We start from the raw sequence: 16,018 nt of genomic DNA on the forward strand, positions 1-16,018 counted from the left end.
ATGAGCGGCAAAGAAGACCCCAGCAAGTGCTGTCCGACGGCTGCTCCCATCTCCAGTTTCACCATCCGGTCCATCCTGGGCAGCGGCAGCTCCGAGCATACCCGGGACACCGAGGGCAGGGTGGGTTCCTGGCCCACCCGCGGCAGGACCCTCTCCCTCTCGTCGGAGGACGAGGAACCGGAGGAAAATTGGAAACACAGCGGTTGTTTTTGCCCCGAGGGGCACGGTCCCGCCGAGGCGTGCCGCAAGCACCAACCCATCGGTTTCACCTGTCTCGGTGAGTACCGGGACGGGACGGGACGGGACGGGACTGGCTCGGGTGAACGGGGGACACCCACACATATCCTCACCACCCCTCCTGTCGGGGCAGAACGAATTTGGGCCACCCGGCGCTGAAGAGGGAAGGAAGGAACTGCTTTAAAAATAGGGCAAATAGGGTGGGTTTGGGTATTTTTTTTCTTTTCTTTTTTTTTTCCCCCCCTTCCCACCTGGGGTTGATTCCCCCGAAGGGGCGCGATGCGATGGATAACGCTCGTTTGCTTAGATCCTGCTTCTCTACAGCGCTCGGGCCAGGGGAAAAAAAGCTTTTTAATTTTATTTTTATTTTTAATTTTTTTTCATTTTTATTTTTGTTAACATTAATTCTGACTAAATATCCGTGAAATGCGGTGCTAAGAAGTCGAATCTGTCGGCTCGTCTCGGGTAGGAAAGCACCCCTCGCGGGGCACTCCGTATTTGTCACCGAGGGATGCACGTCCGTCCCTCCGTGTGACAGAGGGACCCGGACAGCCTGGTCGGGAACGGCTTCCCCCGCCACCGGGTCTGTTTTCCAGCGGGAGCAGCGTGTGTATGCAGGGGGCTCGCCCCGGTGCTTCCCTCGGCCGGGGCGGGGTCTCTGCCGTGCCGTCGGGGGTGCCGGTACCGGCCACTGTGCGACCCCCGCCCTCTCGTTCTGTTTGCAGGCAGCGCCAAGGGGAGCGGAGCGGCTGCGGGGGCTCCCCCCGGGGAACGAGGACCCTTCCTCTCGCCCCCCCAGCAGGACTGTAAGGAGGAGAAGGAGAAACCGCTGGGACCCTCCTCTCCCTCCTGCGCGGACCGGCAACGGGACGGCGGGGATCGGCAGGCCGGGGCCGCCAAAAAAAAGACGCGGACGGTGTTCAGCCGCAGCCAGGTCTATCAGCTGGAATCCACCTTCGACGTGAAGCGGTACCTGAGCAGCTCGGAGCGGGCCTGCCTGGCCTCCAGCCTGCAGCTCACCGAGACCCAGGTGAAAACCTGGTTCCAAAACCGCAGGAATAAATGGAAACGGCAGCTCTCGGCCGAGCTGGAGGCGGCCAACATGGCCCACGCCTCGGCGCAGACTCTGGTGGGGATGCCGCTGGTGTTTAGAGACAATTCCCTCCTCCGAGTGCCGGTGCCCCGCTCCATCGCCTTCCCCGCTCCTCTCTACTACCCCGGCAGCAACCTCTCGGCCTTACCGCTCTACAACCTCTACAACAAAATCGACTATTGAGCCGCCGAGCCCACCGCCTCCCCCTCCTCCTTCTGCCCGCGGTCGCCCCGTCGGGGCCGGGGGCTCCGTGCGGGGTCTCGGTTCGCCTCCGCGGCGGGGACAGAGGAACGAAACTGATGGGAGGGACGGGCGAACGGGGAGCCCCCCCCCCCCCCCCGGCTCCCCTGCCGCTAACCTGCCACTCGGGGGAAAAAAAAATAATTAAAAAGCGTTATTTCAGATCTGTAAATATTTTTAAAGAAAGGGAAAAAAAATAAAACGTTTTAAGCCTCGTTTGTAAATTTGCCAGCTCCATCGCCTGCTCCCGCCGGGCGGCCCTGCCCGGGGGGTTCCCGGGGCCGGGCACAGTAACCGGCCTGAAACGCCGACGGTTTTGGTATTTTTGTATTTTTTTTTGTGGGTTTTTTTTTTGTTTTTTTTTTTTTTTTTTTTTTTTAATTTTACATTTCATTTTTTTTTCCCCGCCTCCTGCTCGTTTTCTCGTTTCCCGCAGGGAATCCCGCAGCTCCCCCGTATTTACACCGCGGCCACGGGCTCCGCGGGTACCGCCGGTACCGGGGATGGTTACAGCGGCGGAGTAACGGAAAAAAAAAAAAATAAAAGGGAGAAACGAAAGACCCGATGAAGGGATGAAAAAGGTGATTTTTCATCGCGCGGGGACGAGACAGACAGCTCTCCCAGCCCTCCGCAGCCGGGATGAGAAGCCGCAGATCCCGGTTTTCCGCCCTGTGCTGCCCTTACCGATAGCGGTACCGTCGGTACCGGGGTGCCCGTGCAGCCGCTCGACCCTCCGGATTATTTTATTTATTTATTTATTTATTTATTAGGGGGAATAATTCGTATTTGGGGTTTGCCCGTTAACGTGTCCCCGGGCCCGCCACCGCCGCTGCCTCCCTAGGGAGAACCGGACGGTGCTCACCCCCACCGCGGCCCGGGGCGGGGGTGAGGCCGCCGCAGCCCCACCGGAGGACTCCGGTGTGGCTCCCCCGCGGGGCCGCCGCCGCCCCAGGACTCCTCGTTAGCAGCCGGTGATGATAACGGGAGCGTCCCCCCCCGCCCCACTTCTCCGGGCCCGGCGGACTACACGTCCCGGCATGCCCCGCGGCGGCGCGGAGCCATACGTAGTTCCGCCCTTTCGAATCGGCCAATGGCGAGGCGATGCGGCGTGGGCTGGGCGGGGTGAGCGGGAGTGCGCGTGCGCACGGGCGGCAGTGGCGGTTGTCGGCAGGCCGGAGGCCCGGGCGGAGCGTTCAGGTGAGGCCGCGCTCCCCGCTGGGCCGGGGCCCGGATCCGGACCCTCCGGGAGGGGCAGGGGGGTGCGGAAGCCCCCGTGGTACGGTCGGGCCTGCGTCGCGGGGTAGCGCTTCGGCGGAGCGGGCGCTTCGGCCTCCCCCCTGCTCGGGATGGCGGCCGCCTCGCCTCTCCCGCCGCGCTCCTCGGCCTCCCCTCGGTTCTCGGGCCCTTCGTTCACTCTCTTCCCTTCCCTTCCCGCCGCAGCCGGCAGCGTCTCTCCCGCTTCCCGACGTGCCTCTCCGGGACCGGACTTCGAGAGCGGCCGTGCCGCTGACGCCTGGGTGCTCCCGTAATCCGCTGCTGCCGCAGGAAGAGAGCTTTTCCTTGGCGTTGGGTGGAGCAGCGAGAGGAACTCGTCCAATATGAAGACGGTACCGTTAATGTCCTCTCAATGAAAACACAGCCGGGCCGAAGCGGCCTGCTTTGTTCGAGAAACGCTTACCGGCTGCCTAAATGCTTCAGCGTGCTGCTGTGTTAAGAGGAGCTACAAAAGCACTGATTTCTTACCTGCTCAGTAAAAATGAGCTTTCGGGAATGGTGGAATCGGAAAGGTGCACCCTGTCGTGAAGTCAGTGTTGCAGTTTCACCAGCGTGCATCTTCCCTGTCACATCATCTTCCTTATGAGTTGTCTCTTGTGGTGCTTGAAAATTTTACCAGGACTTTGTTGTTTGATGTGGGTGTGACAGTTACTGTTTTTTGGCAGTCCTGGTTGTGAAGCAATTCCATTTGTGAAAAAGTGCAGAGCCCTGTGTGATTTTTTTTTTTGTTGTTGTTTTTGTTTGGCAGTATATGTAAAAGGTAGGATATATTTAAATTCTGATATTTTGTAAGGCCTTTCTGGATTAAAAATACCTTTGGGAAATCCTTCCAGGTTTCTGATGTAAGTAAATTTGCTTCCTGGAGTGCTGCTTGCTGACTGCTCTCAGGCTGGTTTGTAGCTGTTGTACCAGGTGTCTCAAATCCTCGCGTTTGTTATTTGAGTTTTCTGCCACAAGCAGATAAGGCAATTGGCACGTCCAGACTAATTCTCGTAGTTGTTCTGGACTCCTTTAGATTTCGTGTCTCTACACCCATCAGAAATACTGAGGTACATTTAAGGTGTGGTGATGGTGTTGCTGAATTTTCTGTAGTAATCATATAGAAATACGTGTGGCAAATTCTCAAGCACCTCTGTCTTTTGCCTAAGTGTTCCCACAGCAGAGCTAGAAAAAGGGGTTAAAAATGAAGTTTTTATTTCCTATTCTTTTTTTTTTTTCTTGCTTCATGTTTAAGTAGCAGAAATAGCACTTTGTGTTTACATATTTTTTTTTGACGGGTGTCTTACAGAACGCCTACCAAAGCCCCCACTTTATGATTTTTTGCAGCGTAAGAATGTGTAGTGCTTGCGTTATTATACAACTCGGTGATTGTTCCGTTACTGACAAGTGCTGAACTAGAATAATTGTGTGCTAAATCTGAACTTTGTCCTAGTTCATCTGCTCATTCTCTCTTGATTTTTTTTCTCAGAGGTCTAATCTTGACCTCTGCAGTTGTACATACAAATTTAGTGTGATACCGTTATGGAAAATCTGAGCTAATTTACTTCTCTGTCCTTTTAGCGTAAGGGAAAATGTGTGGTGAGGCTTTCTGAAGCCTTTAAAAAAAGTTTTGGCGGTTTTGTTGGTGCGCATATAATCAACAGTTTCTTCTTGCAGAGTGATTGTAAGGTCTGCGTTGTCTTCCTAGTTGAAACTTGCTGTTCACAGCCTCTGCTCTCCTTCTTTGATTTTTTTTTTTTTTTTTTTGTGTAAACAACTAACAACCAACTAGTCCTATGAAGCAAGTGCTGCACTTACCTTCAGAGTCACTGATCTGTCACTGAGTTGTTGATTTTTTATTTTTATTTTTATTTTTTTTCCTGTCACATCACGTTTAGACGTTTGCTCTACATTTCATTACCCAGCAAAGCATAACTTTTCTTTCCTGTCTGACCACCTTTAAGTCTGAGAGGCGGGGGAAGAAGCCTTAAAGCTGTTTCGTCAGAGATATTTTATAGCACTTATGGAAGCCTAAGGATTGGAAAGTTGCAGAGACCGAAATTGTTTAAAAGATGATCCAGTTGCAATTCTTGGACGTATATGGCAGTCATAACAAATCAGGAACAAATCAACACTTTTTATTGGAGTTTTCAAATCAGATTCCTTTCTGTCTGCATGTGTTTTTTTTTTTTTTAAAGTAGCTTCTGGATGCTCACAATAATTAATAAATATTTACTTTTAAAAATACAACCACATACGTAGTAGCATGGGGGAAAAATACATTTGTAAGTAACAAGTTCTGAGCTTATAGATAATAATAATAGTTTTTGTATTGTTTATTACATGTTATATTTTATATTTAAATTTAAAAGCTCTCTGTAGGGGGAGGAATGTACTGAGGTTTTGGACAGGGATTAGCATCTCGAATTTTAGAAAGTTTGTCAGAAATCTGGGTGTTCTGAACTTCTTGTGTGTAAAAGCTAGCAGACTTTTCAGGTCTATTGTAAGTGACCTTTAATAACTAACGTGCTAGGCTTGTGTTCTTGTTATCACTAAAATTGTACCTGTGCGTTATTGCCTTTTCCTCAGATGACGGGATCAAACGAATTCAAACTAAATCAAACTCCAGATGATGGCATTTCATCAGTAAAGTTCAGTCCAAATACATCTCAGTTTCTGCTTGTTTCATCGTGGGACACAACTGTGCGCCTCTATGATGTCCCTGCCAACACCATGAGACTCAAATACCAGCATTCAGGAGCTGTCCTTGACTGTGCTTTTTATGTAAGTATGCGAGGTGTTGCTGCTTTTTTTTTTTTTTTTTTTTTTCAGATATTATTTTATAGTCATATAGTACCTAAGGTACATGAGAATTTGTCAGCCCTTGAAATTAAAGGGATAGAGAAATCCTACCTGAAGTCGAGGTTTAAAAAACCCATATCTTTCCTTTGTCAATTATTCTTCTTGTAATGAACTTCATTCTAGTCCTAAATACAGATATTTCCTCTGAGGAGTGCGGGCACTCAAGTAATTCACTTCTGGTAGAAGTGGTAGGCAAAAGTAATTGGAGCTGGTTTGTGCTGTTTCTGCAATGGTATGCTAAATCGTATGCGTGTTTCTTACAAAGATTCATACTGTAGTACGGAGCCAGAAGTCGTTATTCATATAAGTGCCCGTAGCAGATTAGTCTTTTAAGCTTCTCATACTGGGAAACACGACGTTGTTCCAAGCGAGACATTTACCAGATACTTGTTTTCTGTATTTTGAACACATTGGATTTAAAATATGAATGTTTTAAGTTTATTGGTACCATGTTTTTGTTTTGCCTTTTTTTTTTTTTCTTTTAAAATAGAAGGTTGATATAGCCTCTAACTGCTTTTGTTTCTTTTTAATTTTACTTCTGAAGTAAAAAAAAAAGTATAGCTCAAAGTGCTTTGTTTAAACATTTTGCACAGCTTCAGTCATGTGCCTGTTTAAATCTGGGCCGAATCTTAACTGTTGTATCTTAATTCCCATCTTCCCAAAACTCTTGAAAGCAAGTCCTGTCTTGGGAGATTAAATGTGTAACAGTCAGGGAAACTTAACTCATGACAGAAAGTGAAACTTTTTGCTTTATAGGATCCTACCCATGCCTGGAGTGGAGGGTTGGATCAGCAATTGAAAATGCACGATCTAAACACGGACCAAGGTAAGCAGATTGAATTCTGTAAGCGGTCTCAACAACCAGCTTCAGATTTATGCAGCTGCATAAGCGGAATATGTTTCAGGTTTTTTAGATGGGGGGATACTTGCAGAAGGGCCAAATCCATTGCTGCTAACACAGTTCCAGTGTTTCATTGGTATTTTTACAGAGCTAGTTTGTCTGACCTTTTTTTGTGTGTTTGTAGTGTGTTAAAGAAAAAAGCGAATCTGAGCCTGAAACAAATTTGGTCACCACAAGCAGCCAATAGCCAGGGCTCGACAAGCTTGTGTGTGCAGTAATGTTATGAAAAGGTTCAAATAATTCTGTTATAGATTACTTTCTAGGACTGTTCATATTAATAAAAATATTATGTTAATATATAATATTAATTCCTTTCCTTTCTTTTGTAATAATATTAATATATGCACACTTAAGTCGCTTTCTGTATGAGTGTCTGCGTCACAGGTGGTGATACCATTTGATGCTGAACACTTCTTTATATCTCTGAAGATCTCTCTTGGCTGTGTAAAATTCGGAACTTCCTTTCATAATCTCGGGAGACATAATTTTACATTTAACACTCTTGATCTTTGCGAAAGTTATGCTGCTAAAGATTGACCTATCCTTAGAGACTCCTAGCCTATCAATACACCCGTGGGAATGTCAGAAAGTAGTTGTTTGTACTGCAGCAGTGTGTCCTTTTTTCATTCTTTATTCCACATTCTGACTGTTTGTAGAGCCAATAAAGTTACAATAACTTGTATTTTCTTACAGAAAACCTTGTTGGTGCCCACGATGCTCCTATCAGGTGTGTTGAGTATTGCCCAGAAGTGAACGTCATGGTGACTGGAAGCTGGGATCAAACTGTGAAGCTGTGGGATCCCAGAACTCCTTGTAACGCAGGAACTTTCTCTCAACCTGAAAAGGTATGCAGTGGATGCTGCGTTAAACAACACATCCAGTGACTGGTTAAATTTCACCACATAGAACACTGTCTTAAATTGAATTGAATTTGAAAAGTTACGTTTAGTGGATTTTAAGCTGTGAAAGTGTTGCATTTTGAAATACCGATATTGAGAATATATTGCAGTTTTAGGTTCTGGCTTTGCGCTTTCATCAGCAGGAGAGCGTAACTTAATTCTTAGCAATCCTGATGGACCAAATCTTATAATTTGATACAAACTTGAGGAAAGAAAACACAACAATACTAGCATGTGAAATCGACACAATCATTTATAATCCTTTGCTTAATTGTAATATGCACTAGTGATTTTCTTAGAAGTTAAGACTTTCAGATGTATCAGATCCTGGCAGTTATAAAGTCTGACTGTTTTGAAATGTACACAGAGATACAGCAAAGGCCAATAATGCTGCCTGAAATAATATTTTGTTTTTTCACTTGTATTAAACCATTGTACAAAGTTGCTTGTGTTGTAACGTACTTGTCATTGTACTAATGCTTAGTAAATTTAGACATTCTTCTAATACTAAAATCCTCTAGTGAGAGACCAAGAGAAATAAGGTAAAATATAATGCCTTAAGCTTTTTCTAAGGGTTATACGCTGTGTTAATCTTTATATTGCTTTCAGTGTTGTTACTGAAAGAATTATGGAACAATAATTTCTTGGTTTTTTTTCACAGACTCCTAAACACAGGCTGGGTTGCTGGATAATTTTACATATGAATTTTTTTTGCGTATACCTTTTAAAAATTTCATTCAGCTCATGTTGTGTTGTCAAGTCATAACTGTGAGCCATCATTACGTTCCCTATTGCATCCAAATAGCGATTACTTTCGTTACAACATAGCTGAATCTACTTCTGGCAAGACCTTTGTTCAGAATGAAGTAATTGCATTATTTCTAGTTTTGATTTATAGTTGTATGTAGCATGTAAAGAACTGTGATAAATGGCTGACAGAATATCATGTAATGGACAGCCACAGTGAATCAAGCTGCTTATTGGTTCAGCGAGGTTCATTATGTCATTTTTTTAATGCTGCCTTTGATAAATGCGTACACCTACTCAACTGCATGACAATAGTTTCATTTGATTTATGATTGTGTGGTGTAGAAAGAATACTTACTGTACAGGTGTGACATCAGTTTGTAAAGAAGATTTAAGATATTTAATATTCTTTATGCCTTTGTTTCCATACATGTATACAAACACATTTTATGTAATGCTTATTAATGTTTTTTGATCCATTTTTGCATCAATAATGAAGGGAGATTTGAAGAACTGTCTTGTTAAAGTGTGTAACTGCCCTTGGCTCAGTTTTCTTGCCCTTTTTATTTGTAAGTGGGATTTGGCAGTTGGCATCATCAGAGATTTTAAGCAACTCCAATGTGAGCATTTAAGATATTTCCTGTCTTAAGACCTCAGTCTTAAGAGGGAAATTCAGTAATCACATCTTAGAGCAAACATGCATGCTGCATGAATGTGGATTGGTTAAAGGAAGTTTATGTGTGTGTATACACATACACGTCTGTCGCTTTTTTTTAATTAGAAATTAACTTTTTGAAAATGTAATTTCTCCAGAAATGTTTATAGCAAATGAAGAGAAAAGTTGTTTTGTCTGATATTTCAGTGCAGTCTTACCAGAACCAAGTAGCTTTACTGGGCTTTGTGAGAGAGCCAGAAAGTGAAACTGGGTGCTTGAGTGAAATTTCTACAAGCACATGCCAAAAGTAAATGGGGTCCTTCTGGCAGCATACCAGATCTCTTACACTTTTGATGCTTGATCTGAAGTATATACGCTGTCTGTTTCCTATGTATTTAGCTGCATTAGATCCCTTTTGAAAAAGCTCATTCTTTTTGTTCTTGTTACCAGCCCAGTGACAGGACAGCTTAGGTAGCTGGATTTCATCTTGCTTGTGTATCAATAACTTGTAATTCATTTGATAGCACAGAGGTTTTGACTGAACTGGTTTTGCTTTTATTTTTTTTTTAACATATTTGCAGATTAACTGCATCCCAAGTAATAGTTGGAAACAGAATGATTTATGTGCTGAATATTTTCATGAGAAATTGATAAAAATTTAGAACCTCTGAGCCAATTTTTGGAGTAGAGTTGAAATTCCAAGCCATAATCTTTTTTGATGATGTTAAGTATATTACTTGATTCAATTTAACTTAGTTTATTAAAGTATACAAAGTACTGTTTGGTTTTTTTTTTTTTTTTTTAAAGATTTCTTGTCAATTTATTTCACTTTACTAACATGAAGCTCAACTTGAAGTATTCTGCTTAAAAAGAAAACCGCGTGATTACCAGATGGAGGAAAACTGTGAAGAAAAAGTGTGATGCAGTATTGTAGGACCAAACTGCAGGACCATTAATTGATAGTGGGGAGTGCAAGCTGTGCATATCAAGCAAAGATGAATTGCAATATCCATGCCCCTTTTCGCTCTCTTTTACTTTGTATCTGTTTTCCTCTTGCCTTGAAATACCCAATACTTTTAATGGTTGAAATAATTTCAGAAGAAAACTTGAATAATACTGATTTCCCTTTTGAATTATACGTAAATACTTTTATACACATTTAGCATTTAGAGCATGGGTAATACTAGCAAAAGGAAGAAATCTCATGTGTGGAAGATTGTTTAGATATCACTGAGATTTGGAGACTGGTAACTGGATGAATGTACTTGAAATTTAGAATTGCACAAGTGCATATGCATATTATTATTATTATTATTATTTTTTTTTTTTTGGCTAAATTTGTTATATGTATTATGGACTGCATTGGGCTTGATTTTTTCAGCTCTGTACTAGAGTACAGAATTAAGGGTGAGCTTTTGAAATGCTACATCAGTGTCTTATCTCTAACCAACTGCACACTACTGCTGTTTATCCCAAATTTGAGTTATAAATTGAAGCTGAAGGGAATTCTGTAGCTATAGACATTATTGTAGAAGTCACTTGTTTTGTTATTGCGTATTGCTGACACTTTATTTTGTACAAAGAGCAATGGATATCCAGGCTAATAAGTGTTCAATACTGTAATTTTATTTTTTTTTTTAAAGGTCTACACACTTTCTGTGTCTGGAGACAGACTAATTGTGGGGACGGCAGGTCGAAGAGTGCTGGTGTGGGATTTGCGTAACATGGGTTATGTTCAGCAGCGAAGAGAATCAAGTCTGAAGTACCAGACCCGCTGTATCAGGGCATTTCCGAATAAGCAGGTATGGGAGCCGTGTCAGCAATTATATTTCTGCTGAATATTCTTTAGGAAAATGTTGGTTTATTTTCCAAGTTTTCCGCGTCTTTGTCTCATTAAGAAAAATTTCTGGACTTCAAAGTTTCATAATCAAACTCTGGAAAGGGGGAAAAAACGGTGCTGAATGGTGTTGAGGCTTTTTGTTCCGGGTTAACTCTTTTTAATAGTGCAGCCTAAGAATGTTTGCCACTGACTTACCAGCATATTATGTTTCCATTTTTTCTCAGTTTTTTATCTTTTTTTTTTTTTTTAAAAAAAAAACAAACCTATTTAATGCATCACAATGCTGACATGTAATTAAAAAACCAACCAACCAAACAAAAAAATACTACCCACAAAGTTGCAGTAGAAGAGAGGAAGACAGTATTGGCAGTTGTTCAGGAGCCTTTGTGCATTGTAGTGCTAAGGTTCTTCAACAGGCCGTGAACAACAGCAGGATTAAAACTATATGAATGTTGTTTATATATTTTTCTTTTTTTTTTTTAACTCTGGGTCTGTGTCATGCACTCAAGAAGCTGTGATCCATTATCTAGCAGGAACTGTACAGTTCAGGTGATCGTACAGCTGTTCATGTAGGTTAACATAGTGTATCTGTGATATTTTGCTTTCTGAATTAAAGCAAGAAGATTAGCTTTTTCTCACAAACTAATTTGGAAGGGAATTTTCCTGTGTACATAGTGATAGTACAGAAAACCTAGTTACTTGTTCTTGAACTGGCATGAATGCTTTGTTCATTTTCAGTCCTAGTTGTAGTAAAACAAGCTGATGTTCCAGATTGTATTGTATTATGGATTTTAAAGAACCTTGCTATAGATAGATGTCATTACAGTCCTGTTTCTGAAAAGATCTATTATGGGCTTAACTCAGAAGTTACGATAAAAGCAGCTCAGGTTGCTCTAAGTCAGGGCTGTAATTAACTGGATAAGTGGACACCACTTATAATCAAGTTTCGCTGAAAATACTGTTTCAACTTGAGTGTTTAGTTGCTAGTGTAAAGCTCTGAACTAATTTTAATGTAATGTAATTCTGGAACTAAATAGTTCCATGACTATCTCTAATATTTCTGATATTTAGACCCCAGGGCATAGGTAGGCAAATACAAGGGGTTCTTAACTGTCAACATTTTTTTTTTTTCCCTAAATCAACTTGTGTTTGGATCTGCAGGGCAATTAAAAGTCTCACTGTCAGCTTAAAATTATGGTGTAATGAGAATCTCTCTCAGAAAGCTTTTTTCTGCATTACTTTCTTTCTTGGAAGCAGATTTTCTTGATGATGCCATGGATATGTAGTAACAAACCATTTCTGGTTGTATGTAATTTAAGACTGTTTACATTTCATTTATTCAAATTTAGGGGAGTATAAGGTAAATGGTATTGTAATGTTTTCACCACTTGTAAAATGCGTATCTTCAATTTTTTTTTTTTGGTAGGGTTATGTTTTAAGTTCTATTGAAGGTCGCGTTGCGGTGGAATATTTGGATCCAAGTCCAGAAATTCAGAAGAAGAAATACGCATTCAAATGTCACCGTTTGAAGGAAAATAACATTGAGCAGATTTATCCAGTTAATGCTATTTCTTTTCATAACGTCCACAACACGTTTGCTACAGGTAAGAGTAGATAGTGAATTTTTTCCAACACTTGCATCAGTTCCTTTAGTTTTGCTTTAAGCAAGTCAGCCTTTACTTCATATGCCTTTACTTTTTAAGGATTTAAATTGTATTTCTCACGATGAGCAGGGTTTTTAGATTACTTGATGCAGTGAGAGTTAATTGCTTTAACAGAGATTTTTGGGAAATACTCGTTGTGCTCCCTACTGAATTATGCGAGTCTGTATAACCCTGTGTTTGTACTGACAAAGTAATTCCAGGTAGTTTTCTCTTTTCGGTTTTTTTTTTTTTTTTTCTTCCCCTCCCCTTTGCTGTATCTTTTCAGTCTTACCATTCTCCCAATTATAATTTACGAGCAGTTTTTATAAATTAATTTTCAGGAGGTTCTGATGGATTTGTAAACATTTGGGATCCATTTAATAAGAAGCGGCTGTGTCAGTTCCATCGGTATCCCACAAGCATAGCATCACTTGCCTTCAGCAATGATGGAACCACCCTTGCAATCGCTTCTTCATATATGTATGAAATGGATGACATTGAACATCCTGAAGATGGTATCTATATTCGCCAAGTGACAGATGCAGAAACAAAACCTAAGTGAGTATCCTTCACCTGTATTTGAGCCTTGCTGAGCATTCATCCCAAGGTTTATTAATTTTCCTAAATCCATGAATAGCGTTATTGATGCCAGTAGATAGTGCAGCTTGACAGTAGGGTTGGTTTTGATTTTATCTTGTTTGCCCAAGCTTTCAATATCCGTAGGTTGATAGACGTCTGATGGATAAAATTGTGCCTAGTTGTTTAGTAGGAGAAGAATGTCAAACTCTTGTGCTTTTTGAATAGGTGCTATTATATGAAGCTGTGGAGTTATTGCTAGCTCGTTGCTTCAGGAATTAAGTGTAGAATTCAAGAATAATTTATTTGAGTAAATGTTACTGTGTTTGGATATTTAAAACTTGGAATTAATGAGATCTTTACACACTGGGTATGTACCCAGCTGTCACAGCCAGAAGTGAATCTAGATACTGTTCCAGGAAGGTGGTGTAAAATCAGGAAAAGCTTTCTGCATTCCCGTGTATTGGAGTTTGCTGCAGCCCTCTGATAACACACTTTTCTATCATTTTTGCTGTCAAAACGGGGCAAACTGATTGATGGAGGTAAAAGATTTCTGTTAAGCTTGCTTTGGCATGGATGTTACATAGAAAAATTGCCGTCACAGTACAGAATTGCACTACTCTTTGTTATGCTAGCACAGGAGCAGTTGTTTTTATTTTCAAATTCCTGTGGTTTGTCACTGCTATTTTTTTTTTCCTAGTACTCAAACTGTCTTACACTTTATCTGGTTGTCTCCGTTATTTGATATCAAAGTGGCTGTGTAAATAGACACATAAATGATCAAAGTTCTTGATCAAAGTTTAAAACCTCAAGACCTTCCCCTCCTCCTTTAAATGACTTGTATATTGCTTCGGAGCAGCCATTTCATCGCTGTGGAGATGTGAGGTGGAAGTTACAGAAGAGCAAACACACCATCTCTCACTTGGAGGTGTTGGTTTTAAAATAATTTTGATACTCATGGAAAAATAAACCCAGAACTATTTCAGTATTCTGGTTTTCCTTAAGTTAAAAAAAAAAAAGCCCAAAGATGATATTTAAATTTATTTTTAAAATCAGGTTGTACTTGTTACATACATTTGGGAGGGTTTTAGAAAAAAGAGGTGATAGAAGAGTACTGGCTGCTATTGGTCTTGTAATAGTAAGAGCAGCTTTCAGTTATTTTTGCTCATTGCTAGTTATGGTTGCTAATTCTGTAGATACTTCATTCTGCCGTATGAGGAGGTTAATCTACAATTAAACAATATTTCCTCTTGGCCCTCCATTATTTTCTGAAACAGATGGTTCATCATTTCCTGGGCTGTTAAACACAGCGAGGTTAAGGTTAGACTCTTGGGAATCAGCTAGTTTTGAATCTTATTAGGCTGTAGAAGGAAAACTAATAAGAATACTCCTTAATATCATTTTGTGACTGTAAACAATTATTTATTAGCAAACAATTGATCCCAGAAGGGCAAATTGTTCGAGTCAGTAATGAGCTGAGAAAAGACAGAGCATATCTGTGTATTTGGAAAATAATTGTAACGTAATTGCGATGCATTTAGACAGGCATCTTTTTGGACCTGTTTCTATCTTTAAATCAATTTCTGAAAACATTAACAAGGTTTATATGCTTTTCTGACATTTACAAGTTGCTTGTGCCAACCTTAGGGCACTAAGAATGATGCGTATATTTTAATGTTACAGTGTGAGTCATCTCTGGTTTATTCTAAAAATAAGTTACTTAAGACAGAAGACTAATTGCTGTTTCATAGTGATCGTTTTGCATATTAATTTGAATCACTTGCCATTTCTACATGATGCGTTCTTAAACGCATCAAGATGGTACCATATTACATAAAGAAAACTTGGCAAGGTCAGCTTGTTGATCACTAAATTACATATTGTATCTTGATACAAGTGAAAGTGGGCTTCTGTGCATTTCTGCATTAACGTGTTGAATGTTTTACCTGCTTATGATTTGTTCTAAAAATTGCTTGCTGAAATACAGTTTGTTTATTTCAGGTCTACTTAGGCTTCTGATGATACTTCTTCTCTGCAAGAGGTGCCCACCTGCTCCTGACAAGAGTAAACTAAAACAATAGAAGTGAGAAGAACAATCTTTGTACTGATGATTTTTTTTTTTAGCTAAGAAATATTTGTTTGTATGTTGTAGTTTGTCTTAATCTGTCATTACTTGCCTTCTTATGTTAGTGATCCTGTTTTTCTTTATCTGCTGTCTGTAGCTAAATTAGTTCAGTTCTGTAGGCAACTTTTTGTGTACCTTTACAAAAGCTTACCACTTTTTGTAGTATCTAATTATGAAAACTTCCAGTGGTTTCATAGTTTTTCAATAAATATCCTTAGATTTTTGAAAACAAATACTGTGTGTAATAGCCTTTACTGCTTGTGAAACAAACATTAAGACTAAACCTTTAAGTTTTAAGAACTCTTGAGTTCTACATCTTCCTGCTAGAAAATTTCTAAACCTCTTATTTTTTTCCAGTGAGATGAACTGGGAATTTCTTTATTACCTGGAGATGCTGGCTCCCCAGACAGTGTTTTCACAGGGTTCTGAAAGCCTAAAGTTGTATTGGGTGGGTGTGCTTGTTTATCTCAGTGACTTGTTACTGGAGAACCATTGACTCTTTCTAGAGGAAAGAACTTGAACATGTGGTACTTTTAGGGTGGGTGGGTTGGTTGGTTTGTTTCGTTATTAATTTTTTTTTTCCCCACATACTGCATGAAAACTTAAAATTAATGATGTTTGTGAATAATTGACAGCAGAGGGAAGCGAATGTAGAGTTTCAGCCTGTAGCTGAGTGACTGTTCCAAGTCTGCAGATCTGACCTGGTAGCCCAGGGTTTATCAAGTCACATAAATGGAGAGGCAGAAAAAAGGAGTTTCCTCGGAGTGGAAATGTCATTCTGGACACAAACCCTATGAAAATATGCTATTTCTCTTAATGTCTTGTTTCCTTATTGCCAGTTGGCAAGAAGTCTAATCTGTCATCAAGTTTTGTATCAGCCTCTTGAGGATTTTGGAGTAGGGGGTGGATGTGAGAAGATGCTTGAACTTGGACAAATTAAAAATTT

The 16,018-nt window shown here is 41.1% G+C and overlaps 2 protein-coding genes across 2 annotated transcripts; both read left to right on the plus strand.

Moving 5' to 3' along the window:
• HMX2 (H6 family homeobox 2) lies at positions 1 to 1,513 on the plus strand. Its single transcript, XM_086752563.1, has 2 exons — positions 1 to 277; positions 963 to 1,513. Exons 1-2 carry the CDS (start codon positions 1 to 3, stop codon positions 1,511 to 1,513), a joined length of 828 nt encoding a protein of 275 aa, XP_086608689.1.
• A 1,319-nt stretch (positions 1,514 to 2,832) lies between these two features.
• Positions 2,833 to 15,305, plus strand: BUB3 (BUB3 mitotic checkpoint protein). The gene is made up of 8 exons (XM_086752588.1): positions 2,833 to 3,177; positions 5,414 to 5,608; positions 6,443 to 6,512; positions 7,281 to 7,432; positions 10,532 to 10,690; positions 12,155 to 12,332; positions 12,713 to 12,929; positions 14,949 to 15,305. Exons 1-8 carry the CDS (start codon positions 3,169 to 3,171, stop codon positions 14,956 to 14,958), a joined length of 990 nt encoding a protein of 329 aa, XP_086608714.1. The 5' UTR covers positions 2,833 to 3,168; the 3' UTR covers positions 14,959 to 15,305.
• The last annotated feature ends 713 nt before the right edge of the window (positions 15,306 to 16,018 follow it).

This window comes from Chlamydotis macqueenii, chromosome 7 (genome assembly GCF_036417535.1).
Source record: "Chlamydotis macqueenii isolate bChlMac1 chromosome 7, bChlMac1.mat, whole genome shotgun sequence".
Classification (NCBI taxonomy): domain Eukaryota; kingdom Metazoa; phylum Chordata; class Aves; order Otidiformes; family Otididae; genus Chlamydotis; species Chlamydotis macqueenii.